This window comes from Canis lupus, chromosome 5, assembly GCF_003254725.2.
Source record: "Canis lupus dingo isolate Sandy chromosome 5, ASM325472v2, whole genome shotgun sequence".
Taxonomy (NCBI): Eukaryota; Metazoa; Chordata; class Mammalia; order Carnivora; family Canidae; genus Canis; species Canis lupus.
Genome location: NC_064247.1, coordinates 50,072,884 through 50,097,759, shown reverse-complemented (window position 1 = coordinate 50,097,759; position 24,876 = coordinate 50,072,884). Strand labels below are relative to the sequence as shown.

At 41.1% G+C, this 24,876-nt stretch overlaps 1 protein-coding gene and 1 long non-coding RNA gene across 5 annotated transcripts in view; one reads left to right on the top strand and one right to left on the bottom strand.

The window, feature by feature from the left end:
- Positions 1-8,109: 8,109 nt before the first annotated feature.
- The window catches only part of LOC125755132 (uncharacterized), a 34,587-nt gene continuing 17,820 nt past the window's right edge, over positions 8,110-24,876 (top strand). For 2 of the 4 annotated variants that reach the window (XR_007410825.1, XR_007410827.1), the window contains exons 1-3: positions 8,110-8,271; positions 9,861-9,956; positions 22,378-22,563. This is a non-coding gene — a long non-coding RNA (uncharacterized LOC125755132). Of the gene's footprint in view, positions 8,272-9,860; positions 9,957-14,416; positions 21,532-22,377; positions 23,689-24,876 lie in introns of those variants that run through there. The other 2 variants (XR_007410826.1, XR_007410824.1) reach the window with 2 other exon arrangements.
- LOC112647122 (cytochrome P450 2J2) overlaps positions 9,543-24,876 on the bottom strand; it is a 42,194-nt gene continuing 26,860 nt past the window's right edge. The window contains exons 5-9 of the mRNA XM_025427838.3: positions 23,655-23,831; positions 21,670-21,811; positions 19,043-19,230; positions 15,941-16,079; positions 9,543-10,035 (exon numbers count right to left, since the gene is read on the bottom strand). Of these exons, the coding sequence (XP_025283623.1) occupies positions 9,857-10,035; positions 15,941-16,079; positions 19,043-19,230; positions 21,670-21,811; positions 23,655-23,831 (825 nt within the window). The 3' untranslated portion in view covers positions 9,543-9,856. The remainder of the gene's footprint in view (positions 10,036-15,940; positions 16,080-19,042; positions 19,231-21,669; positions 21,812-23,654; positions 23,832-24,876) is intronic.

Below are 24,876 nucleotides of genomic sequence, written 5' to 3'. Positions count from 1 at the left end.
ATGAAGTTCATGTGCCAGATATGCAAAAATGGAAAAAAAGTGAAGTTCCATCTCACTTTAAATAGATCTCCATGATCTCAAAACAATGTGATTCTATAAATCTCACTTTCTGAACTTAGCAATAAATGCTGGCCCAACATCATCCCATAATTTTGTGATTAGTTTCCTAAGAACAACCAAAGGCTCTTGACCTGCACTTGACTTGCACTTGTGGCTGCTAGCCACAATGGATACTTAAGCATAAAATTTAATTAAATTTTATTCCCTCGTTACAGCCACACATGCCTAGGGGCTACAGTATTGGACAATACAAGTAAGGAATTTTCAGTCATCACAGAAAATTCTAGAAGCCTAGGTTGAATGTACACACTCTGCATCTCTGAAATTTCAGGTGATATGTGATCATAAATGTAGTGAAGTAAAACTTTCAGACATCTTCCTGCACGCAGCAACATGCCCAGGGCTAGAGCTGCAGTTGGATTCTTAAGCTAGCTACGGTTGTGTTGGTGAAGCACTCCACTCCCTTGTCCACCTGGGCTGTAGCAACATGCTATCATAAGTGGTAAAAGCTGCAGTTTAGGTGTCTTGCCTCGAGCTTCATTCAACTCAACTATTTCCCCTTTCCATAAACTCTTGCAAGGTTTCTCAAGTGAGATGAGAGCCATTTTTCTAAAATTTTCTGACTCTGTCTTACTGATCTTAATGTGATCTACTTATTTTTTCCTTCAAATATCTGTCACAATACACTGTTTCTTGAGATCATTGGCCATGTCTGATTCATCTCTGTTTCCCTCACAGCACTTGGCACAGTATCTTCTACACAGTCAGTACGTATATACTAGGTGAACTAGACTTGATGATGATACACAGGTTTTCTTTAGAAATCCTGTCTCAAGATGCTCTGAAGAGATAAAGGAAGTGAATTAAGGGAGCTTCTGAATAGACCAATTAAGAAATGCTCCATGTGTGGACTCAGTGAATAAACTGCCACACATTGATCAATACTTCTGAGAGAAATCCAGAAAAACAGTTGAGATTTGTGCATACCATGTGACTAAGGAAATACCCACACTGAAACAGGTAGAAAAGCTGAAACACACTCTCACCATAAACCCGACTCCCAGCAATGTGCCTTGCAATGTGAAGGAGACCCCCAACAACCAGTTTCTCCCTGGGGAGTGACAGGTTTGAACCATACATCTAACATCCCAACTTCTTTGGCTGCTACCTGAAGAACTAGCTTCTAACTAAGGTGTCTCTGGTAGCTGATGAGCCATGGTGCTCACTAGTCTCCTAGGACCTCAGAGAACAAGGATGTGGTTTTAAATGGGTACACAAACGCTTCCTGGGATTCTTTCTCTGGTTCACTGCTGAGTGGCAGGCAATAAAGCTCAGCTCCCAGCTTCTCCCTGGAGGGGCTTCACTGTATATCTAGCACTTTTAACTTTTCTAGCTGCTGCCTGAGGATTTGCCTACTAACTAGCCTCCGTGTAAAACCTGATGGTGTAGGCAATTACCAGTCCTCTGGGAGCTTGAGCAGGCTTGTGAGCACTTTCTGTAGCTTCTCCCCATCTTACTCCAGTGAAAAAAACCAAGCCTTCGTTTTCTCCCTGGAAGGAGTTGAACTATACATTTACTACTCTGACTTTTCCAGCTGCTGTGTGAGGGTCTAACTTCTTTCTTGTTTCTAGGAGTTGACAAGGCCCAGCCTTCAGTAGTCGCTTTGGGTCCACAGAGAAAGTGACAGTTTTGAATGGCCCTGCAGACTATTCTTAGGACTTCTCAGTTCACTCCACAATAAAACCCATCATCTCTCTGGAAGGGACACTGTATACTACTACCCTAACTTCTCCATTTGCTGCCTGATAGTCTGGCTTCCAACTTGTCTGTTTCTGGGAGCTGACCACACAGGTAATGATTAATCTTGTGATTTTTTTGAACACATGTATAGGCACTTCCCAAAGCTCCCAATACCCAGCATGCTGCAGTGGTAAAACCAAGTCCCCAGCTTCTCCCTAGAAGGAGTTCAACTTCACACCTACCCACCCCCATCCTTTTCAGCTGCTACTCAAGGGACTGGCTTCTAACCCAGCTATCTATGAGAGGTAACATGACCCAGCATTTTGCCAGGACCCTGGGGACAACAGATCAACCATTTGAAAGAGTGTGTGGTCTAAATGAGGAAGCAGGAACTGATCACAGCTCCTCTCCCCCGCTCAGTATAGGGCAAGTGAGTGATAAAGTCCAGCTCCCAGGTTCTCCCTGAGGAGAGAAGGAATTGGAACATCTAGTGCTCCAAACTTTTCCAGCTGCTATTGTGAGGAATTGGCTTTTATCTCGCCTATCTTGAGGCACTGACAGGACTTGGCATATTCTATTCTCTTGGGGGCCACTAAAAACTAAGATGGCAGTTTGGACAAGCACAAAGGTTTGAGAGGCATCCAGAATCTCTGGCCAGGCTGACTTGTGAGGCTCATCTATATGAGGCTAGTCTGTGAAGACTGGGAAAGGTGAGTGTTTTACGTAATGTGCAGAAACCAACATAGATTGTCAAGTACAATGAAGAAAGAGGAAAATCTGTTCCAGAAAAAAGAACAAGGTAAATCTCCAGAAACTGACCCTAATGAAATGAAAATTTGTGATTTACCTAATAGAGAATTAAAAATAATGAAGTCAGGAGAACAATGCGTGAGCTAAGTGAGAATGTCAACAAAGAGAAAATATTAAAAAGTACCAAACAGAAATCATAGAGTTGAAGAATACAGTAACTGAAATGAAAAATTCAAAACAGATTAGATTAAGCAGAAGAAAGGATCAACAAACTAAAAGGTCATTGGAAATCATTTGGTAAAATGAGCAAAAGAAAAAAAGAATGAAAAAGTGAAGATAGTTTATGAGACTTATAGGATACTCATCATGGGAGTCCCAGAAGGAAGAACGAGAAATGGATGGAAAGCTTATTCAAAGAAATAATACCTGAAATCTTTCCAAACCTGGGAGAAAAAATAGAAATCCAAATCCACAAGTCCCAAAGGATACCAAGTAAGGTGAAATAGACTCATACCAAGATACGTTATAATCAAATTGTCAAAAGTTAAAGACAGAATTTTGAAACAGCAAGAGAAAAATGACATGTTATACACAAAGGAACTCCCTTAAGACTATTGGCAGATTTTTCAGCAGAAATCTTGTAGTCCAGAAGAGAATGGGACAATATACTCAGAAAGCTGAAAGAAAACAAAAAACCCTGCCAACCAGGAATACTTATTCTGAGAAACCTATCCTTCCAAAATAAAGGGGAAGTAAAGACTATCAGGTAAACAAATGCTGAAGGAATTCATCACAACTAGACCTGCCTAAGAAGAAATACTAAAGGGAGTTTTTCAAGTTGAAATGAAAGAATATTAAACAGCAACACAAGAGCATCAGTATGAAAGGTGGGCAGCCCGGGTGGCTCAGTGGTTTAGCACCGACTTCAGCCTGGGGTATGATCCTGGACCCGGGATCGAGTCCCACTTCGGTCTCCCTGCATGGAGCCTGCTTCTCCCTCTGCCTGTGTCTCTGCCTGTCTCTCTCTGTGTGTGTCTCATGAATAAATAAATAAATAATCTTAAAAAAAAGTATGAAAGGTAAATTGGCCAAGGTAAATATAGACAATAAGAGAATACTATATTACTATGACAGTGGTGGGTAAATGACTAAAGTATTAAATATAAATGATGTTATGGACACAATATAAATAAACGTAAATTGTGACGTTGTTAGCATATAATGTTGGGGGAAGAGAGGTAAAAGTGTAGAGATTTGTTTGTAAGTGAAGTTACCCACTTGGAATGGACTGTTACAATGATAGTTTATGTACACCCAAAAGAAACATACTTACAGAAGTTACATAAAAGAAAATGAGGGAAAAAAATAAAAAACACGCAAAGGAAGAGAAGGAGAGAAGAAGAAAAGAACTACACAACAAATTATTTAACAAAATGGTAATCCTCCTTCCATATCAATAGTTATTTTACATAAAAATTGATGAAACTTTTCAGTCAAAAGATCTAGATTGGCTGAATGGATTAAAAAACCCAAGACTATGTGCTATCCATAAGAAAGAAAAAGGCAGGCTAGAATGTAAAGGGATATTAGAAATGGAAGACAGTAAAAAAAAAAAAAAAAAAAAAAATGGAAGACAGTCCTTTCCTGTGGCATCCAGAGAAAGAGGAGTGTTTTTTCAGCCTTTGAAAAAGAAGGAAACACTGCCATTTGCCACAAAGGTGAACCTGGAGGACACCATGTTAAGTGAAATAAGACAGTGAAAGACAAATACCACATGATATCACTTAAATGTGAAATCTAAGACACTGATCTCATAAAAGCAGGGAGTAAAACCATGGTTGCCCAGGGGCTGGAGGGGTGGTACTCATTAAAGGGTACAAAGGTTTAGTTATGTGGGATGAGTAAGTTCTAGAGAACTAATATACACATCATGGTGACAACAGTTAGCAATACTGCATTTCATACTTGAAATTTCTAAGAGAATAAATCTTAACCTCCCACCACACACACGAGATTAACTATAGAGATGATGGATAAGTTATTTAGCGTGATTGTAGTGATTTTTTTTCACAATGCATACTTACATATAAAAACAAGTTATACACCATAAGTATATGCAAAAATGTCTCAAATAGTCTTTTAAGTTGAAATAAGTATTAATTAGAATTTATTACTACTTTAAAGTTGTTAAAAATAACTTATCCTGAATTTTTTGTTTCATAAATCCAGTGTCTACATGTCCTCAAGGTGCTTCTGTTGTTTACTTCATATTGTGCATGTTGGCCATAGTTTCCTATTCTTTTACATGGTTCATAATTTATTCGTTAAAAATTTGACATTTTAAATGATACAATGTGGAAACTGGAAATCAGGGACCACCAACACCTGTAACTGTTACTGTTGTAGAGTTCATTACTTCTTGTTTGATGACTTTCTGAGACTAATTCTGTAAAATTTCTATTCTTCATCATGGCAGATACTGGATGTTCTGCTTTGTTAGTACTGTGTTCAGCTCATGTTTGGACAGAGACCTCCTTAAGTGCCTTGAACCAGGGAGTCTCTCAGGGCTCTACCTATGAGTTGGGTTACATCTTGGACACACTAGCAGTTTGCAACTCTGTTTTAGCCTTAATTTCCTGATCATGCAGAGCCTCAAGGTCAGCCAAGGTGAGAGATTAGGGCCTTTTCTGGTCCTTCCTGGCCATGTACACAGTCCTTGCATGTGCCTGGGCTTTTAGAATCCCAGAAATATGTTAGAGCTCCTTGAAGCCCCCATGGACATCTCCTTCCCCAGTTTCTCCTTTAAAAAAAAAAAAAAAAAAAAAAGATTGATTTATTTATTCATGAGACACAGAGAGAGAGAGAGAGAGGCAGAGACACAGGCAAAGGGAGAAGTAGGCTCCATGCAGGGAGCCCAACGTAGGACTTGATCCCAGGTCTCCAGGACCATGCCCTGGGCCAAAGGCTGCACTAAACTGCTGAGCCACCCGGGCTGCCCCCTTTTCCTTTAAATCCTCTTGTTAGCACCAACTGGTATCACCACCTTGGGTTCAGTGTTGCACAATTGTTACCGATTTTTTTCAATAAATGCCTTACAGTGTGGTTTACACAGATCTAACATTGAGTCAGGTGAAATAAAGACAAGCCCTGAGAATGGGGTTTTTCAGGAAACTGCCAGAAAGGTCAAATAGTGACAGCTCTCTGATCAGGGACCTTTGGGATGCTCCAAAACCCATCCTACTCCCTCCAGCAGTTACTTGGCGCTCGGTTTTCTCAGCTCCATAGCTGTGAGGCTGCCGTTTTTTAAGGGGACTGCAGAGCTGGGGAGAAGAGAATGGAAATAGGGTAAGTTAAAATGCCACAGAGCTTCCTGTTCTTACTGAGATTCAGCTCTTTTATTTATTTATTTAATTTTTTTTTTTCACCTTAAACAAATGGTCAGACTGTTGCAAGAGCTTGGTTACTTGTCAGAGTTCTGGAAATGTGGATTTTGACAACTTTTGCTAGTTGTCTAGCTGGTTATATGGAGGAGTGGCTTTTCGAAGATTCTTACTTTGCCATTTCAGAAGTTCTCTCCACACATCAGATTTCTGGAACCAGGGGCCCCTGGGTGGCTCAGCGGTTGAGCTAAGATCCTGGAGTTCCAGGATCGAGTCCCACGTGGGGCTCCCTGCATGGAGCCTGCTTCTCCCTCTGCGTGTGTATGCCTCTCTCTCTCTCTCTCTGTGTGTGTGTCTCATAAATAAATAAAATCTTTAAAAAAAAAAAAGATTTCTGGAGCCAGAAGGGACCTTAGCATACAGTCTTTGAATTGTTAAGTTAAGGCTCACGGAGTTTAGAGGCTTGCTACATAGCAGCAGGAAATGTCTGACACCCTACACCTTTAGCACTCCTGCTCTACCATAATCACTTGGCTGTGTTCCCGCATCCTGCAGATCCAACAGATATTAACCGAGCATCTACTATGCACCAAAACTGTTAGGGACTGAGCCTGTGTGAGCAAGGCACAACTGCCTCCAAAAAGCTCAGTGTAACTGGGAAATTGCATGGATAAAGGAAATTAAAACTTCTGAACAAAATCCTCAGAGAATGAAGGAGGGAGCAACCAAATGGCTGAGAGTCCAGAAAAATGTCTTTGAAGAGTTGACATTTAGTCTGGGTCTGCCATGTGTAATGAGATACTTCGTGAGGAAAGAAAAATAGCTTATATAAAGACATGAAGATTACAAAGGACCTAGCCTGTCTCAGGAATTGATAGGAGTTCATAGTTTGGCAGAAGCACTAAAAGATGCGATTGATGAGGTGAACAGGTTTCAGATCACAAAAATTATCATAGACCCAGCCAAGGAGCAGGCCCACACATATGGCCTTGCACAGTCCAAACATAGAGGGCACCATTCCCCAAGCTACCAGTGATGGCACCTGGAGTTCCAATGTGGCAGCCCATCAAGGATTTATGATTCTATAGTCAACAGAGAGAGTATACTGTTCTATGAACCCAGCGAGGGGTTGTGTAGACAAAAAGGTGTAGAAATAACTAGTTTTTGTCTGAAATAACTATAACAGCATTACAACTACAATTAAATCTATTATATGCCAAGCGCACTGTTACTTTAATATAATAATTACATAATATACAATATATATTTATAATATAAATTTATGTTTAGTATGTATTAAAGTAATTTTATATATAGTTTATATATTATATGTATATATATATGTTTATATAGAGAGACACACACATGCATTTGGTGTTCACAGTAACTACAAACATAAATATAATATGGTCCTAATGATTAAAATGCTGATGTATCAGACAGTTTAGGATAACTTATGCTGCATAACTAACAGTCCCCAAATCTTAGTGGCTCAAAAAAAAATAGATTTGTCTTATTGCATGTCCATCTTGAATCAACTGTGACTCTGCTTTATGTCTTTGTCACCTGGATATACACTGACAGACCCTTATCTGGGACATTGCTGGTCTCACGGCAGAGAAAAAAGAAACATGTTGAACTTGTGGAACTTCTGCTCATTTTATTGAGCAAATAACGTGGCCATTCTTGGATGTATCAGGACAATTATACATAATGGTCCCATGGGGAGGAGCACCACAAAGAAAAACCCAGAGAGGGATAGTGGCTCTTATGATCAGTCTCATAATTGACCACAGTAGGTATTATTTCATTGTATTTTGCAGAATAAGATAGGAGTTCCAGAAAGTAAAGTAGTCTGTTTAATTCACAAGCAAAAGTTAATAAATGGTAAAACCTAGAACTGAATTAAGGCCCGGCACCCAGGTCATCTAACTCTTCATGCTACAGTCCTCCACACCCCTGAATCTTTTACGTTTTATGAACATCAAAGCCCTCTGATATCTTTGGACCTTTGATATATTTGGACTAAGAGAAAGAAGCCTGTGTTCTGACCCTGACTGTTGCAACGGGTATCATCAATGATTCCGTGACAGCCCCTAAAAGTAACCCTTATTTTTGCTTAGTTTAATTTCTTATCTGCTTCAAAAGCAGAAGGAAATGTTCTTAGCTTTTTAGAGAACACATAGCTCATGGTGAATGCACAAAAACACAGTGTGACCCAGATATTGGACAAAATACCCATCCAGGGATATCAGCCTATTCTTGAGCAATAAGCACGGGGAAAAGGAAGAGGTGGCCCCATTTCAGAAAGCCACCTGGGAAATGGAACAGAAACAGTGAGGTAAGAACAAGTCTGCACTCTCCTCCACTTTGTTCCTGAAAGATTATTACAGAAGTTGGCATGAGGACTGAGAAATACGTCACTGAAATGAGGTAACAAGGACAGAGGGGTAGTGGCAGAGATCTAATTTGGAGTGATCGGTCCAATTGAGCACCAGCTCATAATTCTTCTACCTTATTTTATTCATTAATTCATGATTTTTTTGAGCTCAGTCATGTTCCAGGGACTGTTCTTGAACAAGACAGGTACTATTTCTGCCCTCAAGGAATGTGTTAGGTAACTATTGTTGTCTAACAACGCACCTGAAAACAGTGGCTTAAAACAATAACCATTTAACTCATAAATCTAAGGTTGGCAGTTTCGGCTAGATTCAGTCGGGCAGTTCTCATCTCAGCTGGGATCACTCAATGCATCTGGATTCAGCAGCTAGAGATGCTTGGGTCCAGTTCATCTCAGATGGTCTTTGCACAGTTCTGATGGTAGGCCAGCTGTCAGCTAGGGATGCAACAGCGATGACTGGGCCATGTGTTTCTCATCATCCATTAGGGTCACATGGGCTTGTTTAAGTCCAGTTTAGCAAGTGTTTGTGTGTTTGCTTGCATTTGGGGTTGGTGTCAAAACTCTGTGGACCATCAATGTTACGTGGCCTTCAATTTTCCGGCCATTGTCTCCCCTCGGCAACTACATGCAGAGGTATTGAGCAGGATCCTGGCATTGCTGGTTCTCTACTATAAAAGACTGTACCAGGGCTCAGTTGAGTTTGGGCTGGTAACACCATTCAAAAGCTGATCATCTATTTGCATGAGAAGTTCACACCTACCCTATAGTTAAACCCAATGTAAACAGCTCAAGAATAATCAGAATGCGTGATGGTGGAGTTAAGGCAAAGAAGTACCCTTAGGACAGAAGATAATTCCACGTTTTTTCCCAAACCTGTTCCCCAGGTTTAGTTGATAGTGGTCACACTCTGCTCGGTCCTGATTCCAAAGCCACAGTAGTATTTCCTTAGGTAAGTCACAGAAACTGCTTCTTCATAGATACCTGCCTATAAATAGGGAGTAAGAGCTACCCTCCTGACTTCCCAGAGGGCCATTCTGATGCCAGAGCAAGATAAAGCTTGCACAAGTGTCAGAGCATTAGTGGTCAGCCTCTGGCTGGACCAGGGTCAAGATTTTTACTCTTAGCAACCGTTTGGCACCACTTTCACCTGAGGTACCTCCAAAGGCTAGAAGCAAATCCATTTCTAAAAAAGCAAATGGGAAAGAGGCAGATTTCAGCTATAATTTTTATAAGTGATATGATTTCCCAAACCATTCAAAGTCCATCATTCCCTTTGATTCTGACAGTTCTTCCTTTAGTGGAGGAATCATCATCTGCTTTTCATCTCATAGATGAACATCATTCACAACATAAAAGATCTGCTCAAAGCTCCGTGAGAGGAGACAGCAAGGCTGGAACTTGGATCATGCATCCTCTAATTCCTATCCTCATCCCTCAGAGTCACTTTCCATTCCCGTATTCTCAGAGGACACACCAATTCTTCTTGCTCTCCTTACTCCTCTCCCTCCCTCCCTCACCCTCTCCTTCAGGACCGAGGGATTGCACGGAGTCGGTGGCTGACTGGGGAGATGGTGAGTCCCGTTCTGAACTCGAGGCTCAGCTTCTCATTGTCTGGGGGCCTGAAGGTAAATCTTTGCACAAGGGAAGTGAAGAAAATAAACAGCTCAGACTTGGCCAACTGTTCTCCAATGCATACCCGCTTTCCTGAAAGATAAAACATAAGACAGGTCATCAGACCCTTCTGATGTAGGGTCTTGCAGGCATTGACATCTCCATTTCTTGTAAAACCTTCTTCTGGAAGGGACTGGTAGGCCCCAGAGCTTTATATACAGAGGCTCATTTAATCTGACAACCACCGGGGCCAAAGTATAAGTCTGGACTCCAAAAATCCAGTGCTTCCAAGGGCGAAGGTGCAGTGTACAGGGCCTTTGCTGGATCGCTTGGCTCACAGTTGGCACCATCCTAGCCACATCCCACTGTTATGTGAGGGAGGAACTAGAAGCAGAAGGGAGATCCAATTCAACTCCTCTCACTTTCTAGCCATGTGATTTGGACATCAGGGGAAGTGTGTGTGTGTGTGTGTGTGTGTGTGTGTATTTAAAATGGGAACCTTGTTGGGATTCCTGGGTGGCTTAGCGGTTTGGCGCCTGCCTTTGGCCCAGGGCGTGATCCTGGAGTCCCGGGATCGAATCCCATATCGGACTCCTTGCATGGAGCCTGCTTCTCCCTCTGCCTGTGTCTCTGCTTCTCTCCCTCTCTCTGTGTCTCTCATAATAAATAAATAAAAATCTTTTTTAAAAAAATAAATAAAATGGGAAGCTTATTCTAGGGGTGCCAGGGTGGCTCAGTAAGGTAAGTGTCTACTCCTTATTTCGGCTCAGGTCATAATCTCAGGGTGATGAGATTGAGCTTGGCATTGGGCTCTGTGCTGGGCATGGAGCCTACTTCAGATTCTCTCTCTCCCTCTGTCCCTTACTCCTGAAAAAAAATTTTAAAAATGGGAACCTTATTTTATATATTGTGTGGGCTATATACTGAATCCAAAGAAACCAAAGAATAACATATAGCAAAACAAAGTATTTGAACACATCACCTGGATAATAGTAAACATTTTAGCTGTAAAATACCATTAACTTCATCTGGTTTATTCTTAAAAAATGGAAGAATACAATTTAAAAGACTACCTTTAAATAAAACTTTTTGGGTGGCAGCATTATAAAATAGGTTCCTGTATAATTCTTTTTTTTTTAAAGATTTTATTTATTCATGAGAGAGAGAGAGGCAGAGACACAGGCAGAGGGAGAAGCAGGTTCCATGCAGGGAGCCCGACGTGGGACTCGATCCCAGGATCCTGGGATCACGCCCTGAGCCGAAGGCAGATGCTCAACCACTGAGCCACCCAGGCGTCCCTGAAACACTTTTAAAGTACAGAAAACTTGCAAGAATAATACAAAGAACTTGTTTCTGAGTTGTTTATTTCAAAGTACATTGTCTACATTACTTATGAAATCTTTAGTATGTATTTCCTAAAAACAAGGACATTCTCTAATATAACTCAATATAACCATCAATTCAGGAAAACATTGATGCATTATCACCAATTCTGCCCCCTGCCCCCCGTCCCGGAGATGCCCAGTCGGGTTTTGCCACTTGTCCCTATAATTCCCTTTATTGTAAAAGGACCAGTTGAGTATCAACTGTTACATTTATGTGTCATACCAGTGACTTCTCTACTTCCAAGATTGGTTTTGTTTTTGTTTTTGTTTTACTGAGCTTTTCATTTTAATTCCATAGTGTTATATTAGTTTCAGATGTACCATATAGTGATTCAACAATTCTATACACACTACTCAGTGCTCATCACACAAGTGCACTTCTTAATCCCCATCACCTATTTCACCCATCCCCCCCACCTCCCCTCTGGTAACCATCAGCTTGTTCTCTATAGTTAAGAGTCTGTTTATTGGTTTGTCTCCTTTTTTCCCCTTGTTCACTTATTTTGTTTCTTAAATTTCATATATGAGTGAAATCATGTGGTATTTGTCTTTCTCTGACACTTAGCAAATACTCTCCAACTCCATCCATGTTATTGCAAATGGCAAGATCCATTTTTTTATGGGTGAATTCCCATGTGTGTATGTGTGTGTACACAAGAGGTCTATATGACTGGCTTTTTTGAAGGTGACAAATTAATTCATAAGTGCAATGAATGAATTTTCTTATGAAAATAATTCATAAGACAAAATAATTCATGTTTCCCATGATTAGATTAAGGTTGTGAGGTCATGCATTTCTGATAGAAATAACACCAGAGTGAGGCTGTGTTTTCATTTCATCCTATTGGATGGTACACATTTTTTATTTGATCTATTATTGGGATGTTAACTTTGATCACTTGATTAAGGTGGTGTCTACGAAATTCTACCCTGTAAAATGATTCTTTTTCTCTTCGTAACTAATAAATACTTTCTGTTAATGAACCATTCCTCATTAACCTTTCATCCACTAGTTTCCATTGCCATTTCTTGGCTAAATTATTTATTACTCTGATGGTTGCCAAATCATGATTTTTAAAAATCCATCATTCCTTCCACATCTATTAAAATTCTACTAAAGGAAATGCTTGCTCTCATCCCCATTTTTCTCTCACCCCCATTTATTTGTATCAGTATGAGTTCAAAGATTCTTGCTTTTATTCAAAGGGTTATAATTTATCGTTATTTGTTTTAATGCTCAAGATATTCCAGTTTGGCCATTACATGCCTATTCAAGCTGGTATTTCCTTAGCTTTTGGGCACAGCAGTGTGTTTCAGGCTCATCTTATCCTTTCCCTTCCCCACCCCTGGAATCAGCCATCTTTCTAGAAGTCCAAGTTCCTCTTAGTGGGTAACGATATCTAGAAACCAAGATCTGGGCAAAACCAAGATCTGGGCAATAGACATGCTTGTTGATATCAGGGTAGTGTTGTTCTCATGCACATCAGTGGCTAGAGCTGGGGGATCTATGTATGTATATAATGTGAGTATATATTTAAATATATGTATATGCATCCATGTTTAGATCTATATTTATATATACCTACCTACTTACCTATCAAAAATCTTGAGTTCATACCAATAGCCTCTGATTCCAATTCAGTGCCACAGAGCTCATTCTGTCTTTTCTCTTTCCCTATTTGTAATTTCCTCCCATTATTGTCAGTAGGTTTACTAATTGGGTCACTATCCCTTGCACATAACTTATCTCCCATCACTGCCACAGTCACCCTGTGCAGGCCTCACCTCATTTCACACCTGCTCTAGGCTTCTGCTGTCTTCTCCATTGCAACAACCTCCCACAGTTTCACTACCACTATCTCTTGTGCACGTGTTTGCGATAACTTACTTTCTCTATACATAATACGTATTTACCACAGACATTTTTAAAAAATGCGTGAAAAAAGTGTAAAGAAGCTAATGAAAGATGTAAAAGATGGTTGTAATCCCATAATCCAGACAAGAGTCCTTGCTAACATTTTGGCATATTTCCTCATTGTCCTTGTGGGGATTCCCCTGGACACCATAACTGGTATAATTCTCTGTAGTTAATTCTGTGTGCTGCATGTGCTACTTTGTATTTTCCCATGTAATTACATACTCTTGAAAAGGCATTCACGTATGCATGCCTCCATTGTGTCCTTTGCCTATAAGGGGCTATTGAGGAAATAAAATTAGGTAACACCAGCAGAAGTGTTCAGTAAATGTGCTGCACAATTATGCTGTTATTACATTACTTCATCTCTCTTCCCATCATCTTTATCTCTTTACTCATCACACATAGTACTCTGAGGAAATTCGTTAAAATGCTACCTAGTCTGCTGTCCTGTAAATACTGAGATTCTTCCAGAAGAATCCATTTATGATGACAAAACTGGGCCCAAAGAGTCAGGAACCAGGGAACCAGCTGTGAGTTTGGGGCACATTCATATCTCAGAGCTAAATTTTACCCACCTGTCAAATCCATGAATTCGATCTCTCCTTGAATTTGATCATGTGGATGGTTGGGCAATGATACCAAAACAAAGGCAAGTAGGAATTTGGTTTTCAAAGCATGAAAATGAGGACTACTTGCCTTCAGAGCTTCAGCCTGGGTCACAGGAAACTGGTATCTGCTTGGTGCTCCCACCAACTGGCTATCACCAACTAACAAGGTCAATTACTTCATTAGTAAAATGAGAGAAATGACCTAGGTGTTTTGGGAAAAGTTCTTCCTAACCTCATCTCCTATGATCAAATGATTTTAGTTGAAAAATGGGGAAGCGAACTCTTGCCTTTCGTGAAGCTGCCTGCTGCCATGTCAGAACAACCTGAAAGGACTTCAGTGAGGAAAAGAAAATAGGAATTTGCAATAATAGCTTCACATTCTGTGCTGATTATGCAGAGGTAGTAATTTCACACATGGTCATCTTTTCCCAAGAAAAGAGAAGGAGCTATCCATATTTTGTTCTTTCAGGGAGGCTGTCTGTAAAGGAGAAGCAAAAGATGGGAGTGCAGTGGGGGGAAAAAAAGAGTGTGTTGACAGTTTCTTAACTCATTTGATTTTTCAGATTTCTATTTCTGCTGTTTAACGCCCATTCCGTCACAACTCCTGTGGGAATCCCCAAACTGTCTGCCTTCTTTGAACTTCATTCTTCTCCATCATGAAGAGAGATAAGACTAACTGCAAAAACGGCTCCAATTCTCCTCTTCTCCTTGTATCTACATCATTTGCAATGTGACTTCAGACCCTTTCCCACCAAAAATTATAGTATTTTCCCCTCTCTTTATTGGGACTGATCTGATGACTTGCACTGACCAACAGAATGCAGTAGAAGTGGCAGGGTGCCAGTTCCCAGTTTGGGCCATAAGAGACACTGTGAGCTTCCAGTCTCCCTCTTGGGATCTTATCACCAACATGGAAACAAACCAAGCTAGCTTGCTAGAGAATGAGATAACATGGCAAGCCTGTTTGCTCCAGCTGAGATCATCCTAGATCAGCCTTTCAGCCAGCTGACCTCCCAAACACATAAACAAGTGCAGCTAAAACCAGCAGAGCTACTTAGTTGAACTATAGACTTGCAAGCAATAATATTGTTGTAATGATTTATTGTTTTAAGCCACTGAGTTTGTGGCCTGTTTGTTATGCATACATATACTACCCCATACCTATGGAATGAACTCAGAACCAAAGTAGAAGGGCCTTTAGTGAGAAGATGAGTTACAGCCTAGCTGTGGTAAAGAGAGCAGTACTCGAGAAGTACAAAACCTGGAGTCTTAGGTCCTTTCCACCAATTCCTTGGGCACAGGACCTTAGATAAGAAACAACTCTCTCTTATTCTCTGTTTCCTTAGATTAAGAAAGGAAATACTGATCACTTTTCTGTCTGATTATTAATAACAGGGTTGCTGCAAAGATTAAATGAGATAATGTGCTTGCAAATGAAGTCTGTAATTAAGAGGGTGTGATAAAATTCTCAACAGCAAAGCACCAGTGAGGCAAGAATAATTATAAGCCTTGGAATCTACAGCTGGGACTCGGTACTGAAATACAAAACTTGAAGCTACTGTAGATAGAAGACTGGAAAGTACTCCTACGTCTCACAGCAGCTTTCCTATTAGGAAAGGACTTGTCCAATGTGAGCAAAGATGACACAGAATCAGGTGAAGTAAGGCAAAGATTTAATCCGAATCAGCCCAGGTGCATGCAGGGCGGTGCTACATCCTCAGCTGCAGGTCATACCACGTGGGTTCAAATTCAGTCCCTCCCCTTCTGAGCCTTAATATCATCAGCAGCAAAATGATACCGGATCAGAAAACCAATCTGTATTTATTTTTAAGTTAGTGATAAGCAGACTAGCATGCATTTCACAGTGTGGGCTCTGCGGAAAGTTACTAGATGTAGATAGATGACATAGATACAGATTAGGTATAGATATATAGATATAGATATAGGTACAAATGACATCAAGAGGGAGTCATGCTGAGCAGGGCTATCTGGAGATATTTGAAAAGCCAAGGATGCCAGGAAAAAGAGTAGAGTGAGGGCTAAGAAAGGGCTTCTAGATTTTGACACACCTACTTGTTACAACTCACCTATTGAGAAAGGCAGAAAGGCTTCCCTTTTCTTAAACTGTCCATTCTCCAGAAAATGCTCTGGGTTGAACGTGTCAGGGGTGGCCCATTCTGCAGGGTCCCTGTGCAGTGCAGTCAGGTTGGTCACGATCACGGTCCCCTAGAGAAGACAGCAAAGACTCAGGCAAGGCTTGACCCATGCTCACACCTACTCAGAAGGGCAGAAGTCCCCTGACTCCTACACGGGGGCCTGACCACATCCTATGCCCCAAACTCCATCACCCTCCCCAACTCACCGTCTTCTGAGCCCACTTCCCCACACACCCACTGACTCAGGACCCTGCTCTTTGCGATGGGACAGCTTAAAATGACAGGTTTGCAGGGAAATTTACCAGGGAGCATAGCTTCTATTGACTGCAGAATGGATCTTTCTACAGGGACATATAGGGCAACTAGGGCAGCTCTATCCAGGTAAAAGATGTCTCATTCAGCTCTGCTTCTCCCACTCTCTTTCCTCCACTTCTGGCACACTCTACAGGAGGTTTAATATAATAGAGTTAGGTCCTCTAGTGAAAGGAAACATTATCCATCCAGGTACATAGCAAGAAACCCAGGTGTCCTCCATATTGCCTCCCTTTCCCTCTTTCTGCCTCCATCTAGTCTAGTCCTTCAGTGACGCTGCTCAATTTTTACCTCTTGATTCCATCACTTTCATTGTACGTCCACCCCTGCCTCCTAGTCCAGGCTACCAACTGGCTTGCCTACACTCCTGTAACAGCTGCCCAGCTAGGCTCATAGCCTCTTTTCCCTTTCAATCTGCTCCACACTCTGAAAGCAGAATGAACTTTGGACCAGATTTAATGGTGCCACACCCAGCCACCCACCCACACCTTGAATACCTTTCAATAGCTTCCCACCACCCTTAGGTAAGAGACCCACCTCCTGACCCTTGTCTGGACCATTCTTCTTCTCTGCCTGCACTCACACCACAGAGGCCTTCTTTCAGCTTCTCAAAAATGCTGTGTTCCCACTCATTTTCCAGACTTTTTACAAGCTGTTCACCTGGCCTAGAACGCCCTTCTTCTCTACTGTGTCACTGAGCTAAATCCCAATCACCCTTTACTCCTCAGCTCAAACAATACTTCCCTTTGGAAGCCCTCTCCGACCTCTCCTCCTTTCCAGTCCAGCAGGCCTGTATCTTAATGGAAACCAGGGAGTTCTCCCAGCTGGGCATTATCATGGTTTGTAAGTATATACCTGTATAATTTTTACTCAGCGTTGTTTTCCCAGATGGGAGCATTTTAGATACTTAATGGACATTTGTTAAACTAATAAAGAAAGAACTGCTATTTTTAAAAAAGATTTTATTTATTTATTTATTCATGAGAGAGGCAGAGACATAGGCAGAAGGAGAAACAAGCTCCCTGCAGGGGATGTGGGACTCAATCCCAGGACCCTAGGATCATGACCCGAACCGAAAGCAGATGCTCAACCACTGAGCCACCCAGATGTCTCAATAACTGCTATCTTGAGCACTTTCTCTACTAAACACTACGTGCATGACCTTATTTTACCTCCACCTGTGAAGTAGTTTTGAATGTATCTTACAGGTAAATAAAGCAAAGCTCTGAGAAGTTAAGTGATGTGCCCAGAGTCACTCAGTGGGAGGAGCTAGAGCCGTGATTTGTACAAAGTCTAGTTCATGTTAAAGCCATGGCTCCTGGCCTCTACAAGATAAAGTCAATTAGGTCTCTCAGTTCCCAGGATTTTAATGAAAGCTGGTGTTAAAAATCAGTGGTCGGATGAGGCTGTTGAGCCAAATGAATTGCTAGAAAAATGTAAACAGCACCTGTAAAATAAGTTACACCTCAGCCTTCACCCACAAGATGTCAATCAGTAAGAAAACAGTGAATGGAAACAGCTGTAGGAATAGGTACAGGAATGGGTAAGCTCTGGTTCTGCGTGTTGGGAGAGACCCCAGGGAAGACGTACACAGAGGGACCTAGATAAACTGGAATGGATCCTCAGAGGCTGACCAAGGCCTTGAGAAAGCAAAGAACTGTAAATGTGCAGTGTCCAGAGAGGACACGAGGGGGCAGAGGAGAGCTGTCTGCCCAGATCTTAAGCCTGGCAGAGAGAGAACAGAATGTCCTTTGTGAGGACAGGAATTTCACTGGGACCAACTAAGAACAATTGCAGGGAGACTCTATTCAGGTGCAAGTGAAGCAACTCCAGTGAAGAGCGCATGCTGTAATACAAAAAAGACCAGCCTGGGAAACAAAACAGATCTGCTTCTGGAACTCAACTCTTGTCACTTTGCAGTTGAGGGACCTAACGCAAACTTAATCACTCCCGAGCCTCAACTTTCAAATTTATAAAATGGGAATAACCCTTATTCTGAGGACTATTAAGGCCTTTTGAAAGAAACTCTAGAGTCCACTGGCACACAGTTTGCTTTATAGGCATTGGTTCCCTTCTCTCCTTTTCTAATAATTCATATTGCACGCACCTGCATTAGTTTCCCTTGTGAGACAATCCCACTACAGGCTTGTAAGTAAAAGCTGGAAAAATACTCGTGGGGAACATCATGCTAGAAACACCAGCATTAATGAGATATTGGCTCAGGTAGTCTCAAAATGTCCCTTCATATTTTAATATCTTATAACTGCAGGATTCCTCTAGCAGAATTTTCCAAGTCTGGTGGGTGGTGCTGTAAGAAGCTCCACCACGGCAAAGAAAGGGGTGCCATGGCAAGGTCTGACTGAGAACTGCTGTTTCCTGTACCCTCACAAAGATTCATAAATTCACATTACATGGTAAAAACAAAACACACACACACACACAAAAACAACCTGAGACATCCTATATAGCAAAGAAAGCCAGTTTTGCCTTAACATATTTGCCCTATGAATCCCCCTTCCCCTTCATAATATCTATGGCTGCCTAGTTGAATTAATAATATTCCAAAGACCACACATGGGGGAAAAGAAGCTAGAATCTCAGAATGTTTCTTTTCCCATTTAAGTGATTCCCTAGGACAAGAGTACATGTCACCCTCCCAGTTCAGAGTTTACCATTTTAAAAAACCGGCTTGAAGATCTGAGGCTGGGAGTCTCTGGTTACCTTGGGCAGGTAGTATCCAGCCAGGGTGGTGTCACCTGTCACTTCCCTGGGCACATTCAGGGGAACGATGTTTCCCATTCTCTGCACCTCATGGATGAAGGCATTGGTGTAGGGCATGGACTCTCGAACAGCTAAACCTGGCAGTTGTGACTGGCCAATCACCCTGTCGATCTCAGCTTGGACTTTTTCTGGAAAAGAAGATTCCATTATTCTGTTTTTCCACAACCTTTCTTAAGCCTGGTTAAGGTAAAGAATGGAATAACCAGGATCAAAATGGCTGAAACTAAAACAAAACCAAACCCAAAACTATAGCTCTATAGACTGATTTTTCAGGGGGTACGTCAGAGTGAAAAGCAGGCCTTGGTTTTAGACATAACTGGTTGTGAACGCTCACTCTACAACATTACTGCTGCAAGTTACTTAAACTCTCTAGGCTTTAGTTTTCTTATTAGTGAGATTAATCTACCTTCTTCTGAAGGCTGTCTTGAACTTTACATGAACTGATTCGGGTAGCACCCAACAAATCAAAGAAACTTCTAATGGTGCCCCAATATACCTGTTTTCCTCTTTTTTTTTTAAATAGAGATTTTAGCTGGACACCTGGTTGCCCAGTTACAGACTGCATTTCCCAAATTCCCTTGTGACTAAGTGTGATCATGTGACTAAGTTATGGTCAATGGAATATATGGGATATATAAGGATGTTTAATACTTAAAACATGTCCTTAAAGGAAGGATGTGTGTTTCCTCCTTCTTCCCATCCTACCCATGGAAAGGCAGCCCTTGAGGTAAGCCATCTTTGAGAGTGCAAACAAGGGCATCATTCTAGATACAACAAAGGAACATGTTTGAAGAAGCTTAGAACCAAAATGGCTCTGCAGAGACCAGCTTGGGTTTTTGGGGTTTTGCTTTGTTTTGTTTTGTTTTTACTTTAGCGAGAAATAAGAATTTCTGTTTTACTGGCCAGTTAAATGTTTTGAAAATTGTAGTAAAACATATGTGACATAAAATTTACTATGTGAACCATATTTGGGCATACAGTTTAATGATGTTATATATATTCACATCGCATAACCAATCTGCAGAACTTTTTATCTTGAAAAACTAAAACTAGATATCCATTGAACAAACAGTAAGTTCTCATTTTCTCCTGCCTCAAGCCCATGGAAACCACCATTCTACTTTCTGTTTCTATGAATTTGACTACTCTAGAAACCTCATGTAAATGAAATTATACAATATGTCTTTTTGTGATGATATTATTTAACTTAGCATAATGTCCTCAAGGTTCATCCACATTATAGCACGTGTCAGAATTTCCTTCCTGTTTAAGGGTGAATAATACTCCACTGTGTTCTACATTGTGTTTATCCATTCTTCCATTGTTGGACACTTGGGCTGCTTCAATCTTTGAGCTATTGTGAATAAAGTTGCTATGAAGATGGGTATAAACGTCTGTTATTTCAAGCTATTGTTATTTTGGAGACCTTATTACAGAAGCCAAATCTATGTCCTAGCGGGGTAGCTTTTCACCTTTTTAGGAAAATGTACTTCATAGTTCCAAATTCATTTTACATTATGACTCAAGACACATAAGCATAAATATAGACACATATAAAACATGCTTTTATGTATGATTATGGAAAGTTTCATGAACAACCGTAATCTTAGTACATGTGAAATACTCTGATCTTTTCTATTCTACTTTTATTTTAGGAAAAAATGTTGGTCTTGATCCACTAAATTGATTTTACGTCCTATTAATAAACTGTTACTTACATTTTGAAAAACAGTATCCTAATACCCCATCTCTCATGTGCTCAAACTGTTCTGGGTCCTGGGGGTGGTGTGTGTGCGAATATTATAAGTCACTGCCTTTAAATGGACAAAAGTCTTTGGGGGAAGATATATGAATAATGTGCAATTAGCACAGTAGTAGAGGGGCATTAGGTCATCTCTAGAGGAAGAAAATAATCCTAATAATAATAAAGTCATCTCTAGAGAAAGTAATTTCCTGTAAGCATGGGGGAACATCTTAGAGAAGGTTGTATTTGAGCAGATTCTTCAAGCACAGCTGGTGACTTACCATGTAGAGAAATTGGGGAGCTACACACACAAGTGGTAGGGGAAAGAGCAGACATGATGGCAGAGGTATAAATAAGGTTGGTGCAAAGAACAACATGGAATTTTGTGAGGCCACCATGCAGGGTGAGTGGAGCCGAAAGGTTGGGCAGACAGATGGAGGCACCTTAGAGGGCATGATATGCTACACTAAGGAGTTTGAACATCATCCACAGGGCAATGGAAGGCATTACTTAAAAGGACAGTAGGCTGTAACCAGATTTCATCTAAGAATGTCTTTTCCTGGAACTCATCACAGTGTCAATTGACTTTACCGTCTTCCCCTCTAGACTGAGTTTCCTGGGGCCAGGGACTGTTATATTGGGATTATGTGAACCCATCACAACCCTAACAGGAAAACTGAAGAAGGTACTGTTCTCAAGTCCACATCACCTCGTGACTGTCCTACCTTTTCATTTTACCATGCTATCTTCTGGCCTCAACATGGGGGGCAGTACCCTCCAGGAGGCACCACTCCATCTGGCTCAGGCACACTCACATGCTCACCTTGGATTTCTGGGTTGAGGGCCAAGTAAAGCAGACCCCAGCGCAGGGTTGTAGATGTTGTCTCAGTTCCAGCAAAGAAGAGGTCTAGGGTGCTGTAGATGAGGTTTTCTTCATGGAAACTTGAAGTAGCATTGCCCCTATTCTAGAAAGTACAATGTTTATTGGTTTATTCAGATGGTTCTTGGTTGTTACAAAACACAGGGGCTTCAGCCTAGGGAGAGAAGGTCCACCTTCTCTTTTCCCTAGGGAGAGAAGCTCCCTAGGGAAAATATCTTTCCCTTTGGCCATCTCAAGAGCTAGAGGCTTATTACAACAAAATCACTAGCATCCTCCTGCCCCAAGTGCTAAAAGCTTTTGTTAGCTTTGGTGGATGAAAATCAAGACAACTCTTTTATTTTATGCCTATTTATGGGAGAATTTATTAGTGAATGGGAAGAGGAGCGGTTTAGTAGAAAAACAGGCCTGGACTCCAATATTAGCGACATTGCATGACCTAGGGCAAGTTACTTAATCTCTCCGCACTGCAGTTTCCCATTTCAGGAAATCGAAATGAGATACACACACCCTTTAAGACAGCATTATGAATTACATGAGATGTGAAGAGCATATAACAAATACTCAACACATTTGTACTGATACCAGGAAGAATAAACAATTCCTCTTATATAAAACAATTCTCATATCTCCCTGTTATCTCTTCCTTTTGAGGTGAAACCACTCTGATTCCATCAACCATTCCTCGTGGCACTCCATCAAGCTTTATTACCTTCCGCTGGAAGTTTCAATTTGTCAACAATCCTCTCAATGTGTGGCCGCATACCTGCACAACATTTAGCAAGTGAAGTCTCCTCCTCTGTGGAGAGGTCAATGCTTCTACTAATGCTATCCAATAAGGTGAGATAAAAGAGAGGATCGATAGAAATCTACCATTCTGTCAACTGCAAGAGGAGGCACAACTAATCTGATGACTTAGAGATTATGACACTGACGCTTGGATGTATATTGACCACAGCAGTTACTGTGTTAAAGGCTATATACATCCAATTTGGCTTTTCCATGCTTTTTTCCTATAATGTTGGAAAGTGGATGAAAGGAAGATCAGGGAGGAAGGGAAAAGTCCCACTCAGGCTCTGAGACTGAACTCTGGCATCCAATTCAGCTATTCTGGTTTTGCGCTGGGGGCTGAGGGAAGAAACAGGCAACTGGGCACAGATCCAGCTAAAAGTGAAAGAGTCCTTTAAAGCTCAATTGTTTGTTTTCCTTTTGTATAAAGCTCCTTCAAAATATGGGTAGAGGGCAGAGAACAGAAGATGAACAGGCAGTATTTGGGCATCCCCAAGGCCTCAAGCCAAACACCATTCAACCCCTACCTTTATTTCTACTTGCCTTGTCAATCCTGAGTTAATGCTGCTCCCACACACTATGAAATACTGCCTCTATATTGACTCCCCCGTGGTAAACTAAGTAATGACCCACAGAGATTGCCATATCCTTATTTCCGAAACCTGTGGATGTTACCTTATATGGCAAAAGGGACTTTGTAAATATGATTGTTAAAAATCTTGATGTGGGGAGATTTTTCTGGATTATTCAAAGTAATTACAAGTGTCTTTATAAGCAGGGTCAGAAGGAGGGGAGGGTTGTAAAGAGAAGATGTAAGGATGGTAGCAGAGAAGACTTACATACTGGATTTGAAGATGGAAAAAAGGGGCCATAAGCCAAGGTAGCCTCTAAAAGCTGGAAAAGTCAAGGAAACAGATTCTGTCCTAGAGCCTTCAGAAGGAACCAGCCCTGCCAATACCTTGATTTCAGCCCAGTGACACTAATTTCAAATTTCTAACCTCCAGAACTGTAAGAGAATAAATCTGTGTTGTTTGGAGCCCCCAGGTTTGTGGTAACTTACTACAGCAGGTTACAATAAGAAACTAGTATACCCGCATTTGCTCTTTAAGAACAAACAAGAAAAAAAACTTTGGTTTCCTCACCTTTTCCATTTCCTTGAGGTAAGCGTCAATAAAATCTCTTGGTTCAGCAGGATTCCAGTCTCTCCTGTGGTTTTCAGTCATATGAGCAATGAACAATTTCAGTTTCTCCCAGTCGTTAAAGAGTTTTTGATGGGGTCCAGGGAGAAATTTAATAATCCATGGAAAGATATTGTAGAGCTAATTGAGAAAAACCAAACACTCAGAGACAATCTGGTGCCCGTGTTTCACTTTCTAAGACAAAACCATTGATATTCTTTTTCCATTTCTCTCATTTACTTGCTCTTAAAACTTGGGTTGTCTTGACTCTTCTCTCTCACCCTCTTCTCACCTGCTAGCAAAGCATTTCAGCATTCCATCCAAAATGTATCCAGTTTCAGACCACATCTCACCACCCTAGCCACGTTGTCCCTACTACAAATCCCGTTTCTTACCTGGGTGCTGTGATAACCTCCATCCACTTCATTGATGCCATCCTTAACCCACTCCCAGTTTGTTTTCCACAGAGCCACCAGAGGCATCACTCAATAGTTTAATCAGATCATTTCACCCCTTGGATCTCAATCCTCCAATGACTTTCCATGATTCTCAGACAAAGCTCTACCTCATTCCCCTGGCATATAAGCTCTGCATGTACCAGCCCCTACACACACCTGTCACCTCCTTTGCTATCGCTCCCTGCCATCTTACTCTCTCTTATTCACTCCAGTGCAGCACCATTGGCCTCTCTGATGACATCAAACATGTTCTTGTTTGGGCCTTTGCATTTGCTATTCCTTCCACCTAGAATACTCTTCCTCTGAAATCTATAGAACCCCAGCCCCTCATTTCATTAAGGTGCTACTCAAATGAAACCTTGGAAAGGTCTTAACCTGATGAGCCTATAAGCACCACTGCCACCCTCTCTCGATTCCCTTACCCTACTTTATTTTCTTTCATGGTAATTATCACAAATAAATGTGTTGTGTCTGCCCCACTCTGATGTAATATCCATGTAAGTAAGACATATTTTACTGAAATAAAGTATTTAAAAGATATTTTCTCTAATAATATCTGGTAGAAAGAAGCATGACATAATGGAAAGTTACCTAGGCTTAAAATGAGACAGATACAGGTCTATCAGCACGGCTGTTTTCTAGGTATAATATTTTGGTAATAATGATGATGATGATACAATTTGTTGCTCCTTTGTTTAACTAGCTGAGAATAGGCCCTGAGGTAATTC